The sequence below is a fragment of the Chaetura pelagica genome, unplaced genomic scaffold, assembly GCF_000747805.2.
Source record: "Chaetura pelagica isolate M959 unplaced genomic scaffold, ChaPel_1.0 scaffold731, whole genome shotgun sequence".
Lineage (NCBI taxonomy): Eukaryota > Metazoa > Chordata > Aves > Apodiformes > Apodidae > Chaetura > Chaetura pelagica.
In genome coordinates, this window is record NW_009952155.1 from 193,985 (window position 1) to 197,241 (window position 3,257).

Below are 3,257 nucleotides of genomic sequence, written 5' to 3' on the forward strand. Positions count from 1 at the left end.
TGCTGCAGCCCCCCTGACTCACCAGTCAGTGCCACCAAGTGCGGCAGGCAGAGGCGGTTGGCGAGGATGATGAGCTTCATGTCGTCGAGGTCGGGGCTGGAGCTGAACTGCCCGGTGTACAGGTACTCCAGCACCGCCCGCATGCAGCTCTTGCTGGTGTAAGGAAGGGCCACCTGCCAGGCACACACCTGCTGTCACCCTGGGGCTGCTCCCACCTTGCCCACCCATCCCCAGGACAAATCCCACGGGCCGTTCCTCACCTCGTTGGTGGAGCTCTCCACGAAGGGGCCGCCGAACATGGCAGCCATCCAGTCGCAGCTGGAGATGAGCAGGGGCTTGTGGGCACTGATAGCACCATCATCCAGCACGAAGGTGACATCTGGGGACAAGCAGAAGGATGCTACCAGGACTGGCCCCATCACCCAGGACTTGGCCACCACTCCCTGCTACCAAACATCACCAGGGGACAGCAGAGGGAAGGGGACAGAGCCTGGCATAGCCTGGAATGTGTCCTAAAGACCTCTTGGGTTTTTTTGATCTCAGCATCTTCCAGCAGCTCAGAGGAGCTCAGGGAATGGTCCCAGTGGAGCTCCAGCTCTCCTGAGGGGTTTTCCCAAGGCATAGCACCACACACTGGAAAGCAAAGGGAAAATCCCAGGAATCAAAGGTCTCACCCAAGTTCTTGGGAGGGACGCTGGGGATCTCCTGCCTGCTACTCTGCTCTCCACCCTGGAGCTACCTTCTCCCCGAGGTCACTTCTCCTCACCAGCACACAATCTGTCCCCTGACAGTAACAAATTGACCACGTCAGGGTCCACTGTTGTGAAATAAATTCAGGCAGAGGGAAGCTGGAACTTTCACACCCCACCCCCCCCCGAGGACGTCACCCCGGCGTGTGGCACTTGGTGGAAAGCTGGGGAAGTCCCACCAAGGGCCCGTTGCTCCTCATCAGCCAGATGACCCTGTGAAAATCTGGGCCCAGGAGGGAAGGAAGTTGCCTGTGCTGCTCTCGTGAACAGGGATATCAGGAGAGCAGGAGGCTCTGAGGAAGAGCCACAGCTTCTCACACACTTGGCTGGGCAAAACCCAAAATGCTCTCAAAATCCCCCAAATGCAAAGCGTGACCAAACCCCCAGGGAAGGAGACTCAGCAGCACCAGCACGGCCACCCCAGGGTGAAGGCAGGAGGTCTGAGCCCCCCACCCATCCCCCAGAAGGGAGAAGGGGTGCTAGGGGGTGGGTGCTCCTTCCCCTTGGCTCAGAGCCCTACCTGAGAACGTCCCCTTGGCCAGGCATTCCTTCACCCGGTTGGTCCTCCGGACGTGGAAGGCTTTGGTGATCTCCTGGTTCATGAACGCCTCGTTGTTGAGGATGTTGGCCACCATCATCCGGAGGTCAAACACCTCCAGCAGCTCAGCAATGTGAGCAATGTGCATCAGGTCCCTCTCCTTCTCATCCAGCTCCCCCGTGTACAAGTATTTCAAGACAGCCCGGAAAGGACCCGGTTGAATCGAAGCGTCCATCTTCACCACCACCATCAGCTTGGACTTGAAGGTCAGCGGGTCTTCTGCCATCTCCTCCTGGATGCTGGTGAAAGCCCTGCTCCACGAGGAGAGGTCCCTCCCCCTCCTCAGCCCACGCTCCCCGTTCCCGTAGCGGTTACCCCGCAGGATCCCATCACTGGTGGAGGCTCTAAGGCACGGTTTTCTCTGGCCAGGTCCTGCCTCCTCGGTGCTCTCACAGATATCAAAGCTGGCAGCTCGGAGGAGGAAATCCCTCCCATGGTGCCTCTCCTCTTGGTGCAACACCCGCTCGGCGGCCGCCCCGAAGCCGTGCCCCGCCGTGCCCTGCTGGTCCTCCTGGCTCAGGTCCATGAGGAACAGGTCGTAGAACTTGGAGGAGGAGGTGGAGAGGTAGATCTTGTGTGCGTAGATTTTGATCTTCTCTTGCAGCACCAGGATGACGTCCGCGCACAGGGGGTCCTCCAAGAGGTGGGCCGGGCGTTCCTCGTTGTTGGAAGGAGGGTCCGGGACCATGATGATGGGTGGGGGGGGTTTAGGGGGGAGGAAAGGGGCTTGGAGCAGGGGTCTCTGGACGTTGCGGAGGTGGGACTTCCAGAACTGGAGGTGGCGGCGGGAGATGAGGGCGGCGCGGATGGCGTTGTCAAAGACATCCTTGATGCCAAACTGGGCCACCACGCTGGTCTCGTAATACGGGATCCCCAGCTCCTTGGCCACCTCCCTCCCCTTCTCCGGGGGTAGGATCTCGTTAGGTTTGATTGGCCTGAAAAAAAAAAAACCAAACAGAAGGGGAGGTGAGGAAGAGAACCTCTGCGTGGTGAGGAGGAAGCGTTGGGAAGGGCGTTGGGAGGTGGGAAACAAAAGGAGCCCCACCTGGCCAAGGGGCGCCGTGCCCGGTTGACGGCCTCCAGGTCGGCGTAGCGCAGGTCGAGCTGGCAGCCCACCAGGATGACGGGGGCCCGGGGGCAGAAGTGCTTGATCTCAGGGTACCACATGGTCTTCACATGGTGCAGGGAGTTGGGGTTGGCGATGGAGAAGCACAAAACCACCACGTCGGACCTGCCAGGAGGAGGAGAGGAGGGTCAGGGTCCGGCTCGGTGATGAGAACAAGCCCGTTGAGGTTCTGCGTCGCCCTCCCTCCTTGCCCAGGGTGGGGGGAGGTTTTTGCCCTCCCTACCTGCCATAGGCGAAGCGTCTGTCTTTGTGGTGGTCACCAAAGGTGTCCCAGAGCCTCAAGGACACACTGACATCATCTACCACATCCCGGGAGCGCTCCAGCACCTATAGGGAGAGGCAACACCATCCAGCTCCTGAGTCCTTCAGCCTCGCCGTCCCCACCCTTCCTGCAGCTCCATCTCCTCTGGGGGTATCTGTGAGCCCAGCCACCCCGAGACCCCTGCCCTCACCTCCTGGCAGACACGGTACTGGTCGATGGCCCAGACAGTGGGGACATGGGTGGCCAGGAGCTGGTACTGGGTCAGGGTGGCGTTGCAGGCGCGGGCACAGATGAGCCGGGTCTTGCCCACCGCGTTGTCCCCGACCACGACGCACTTGATGGTTTCTACGTTTGGCCTCTCATAATCCATGTCAGAATCCATTAATTGGGACCTGTAAGGGGTGTCAGCAAATACTGGGGAGGTGTCTTCGGATGGGGTGGGGTGGCAAGGTGGGGGGAAAAGAGAAGATGATGCAGATCCTCCTGCTCGGAGCCCCCAGCCTCTCACAGCCTGGGGGTGGG

The 3,257-nt window shown here is 60.4% G+C and overlaps 1 protein-coding gene across 1 annotated transcript in view; it reads right to left on the reverse strand.

The window, feature by feature from the left end:
* The window catches only part of RHOBTB2 (Rho-related BTB domain containing 2), a 16,585-nt gene that overhangs the window by 4,330 nt on the left and 8,998 nt on the right, over positions 1 to 3,257 (reverse strand). Inside the window, 6 exon segments of the mRNA XM_010007163.1 lie at positions 23 to 173; positions 261 to 379; positions 1,270 to 2,282; positions 2,393 to 2,578; positions 2,697 to 2,800; positions 2,926 to 3,127. Of these exon segments, the coding sequence (XP_010005465.1) occupies positions 23 to 173; positions 261 to 379; positions 1,270 to 2,282; positions 2,393 to 2,578; positions 2,697 to 2,800; positions 2,926 to 3,127 (1,775 nt within the window).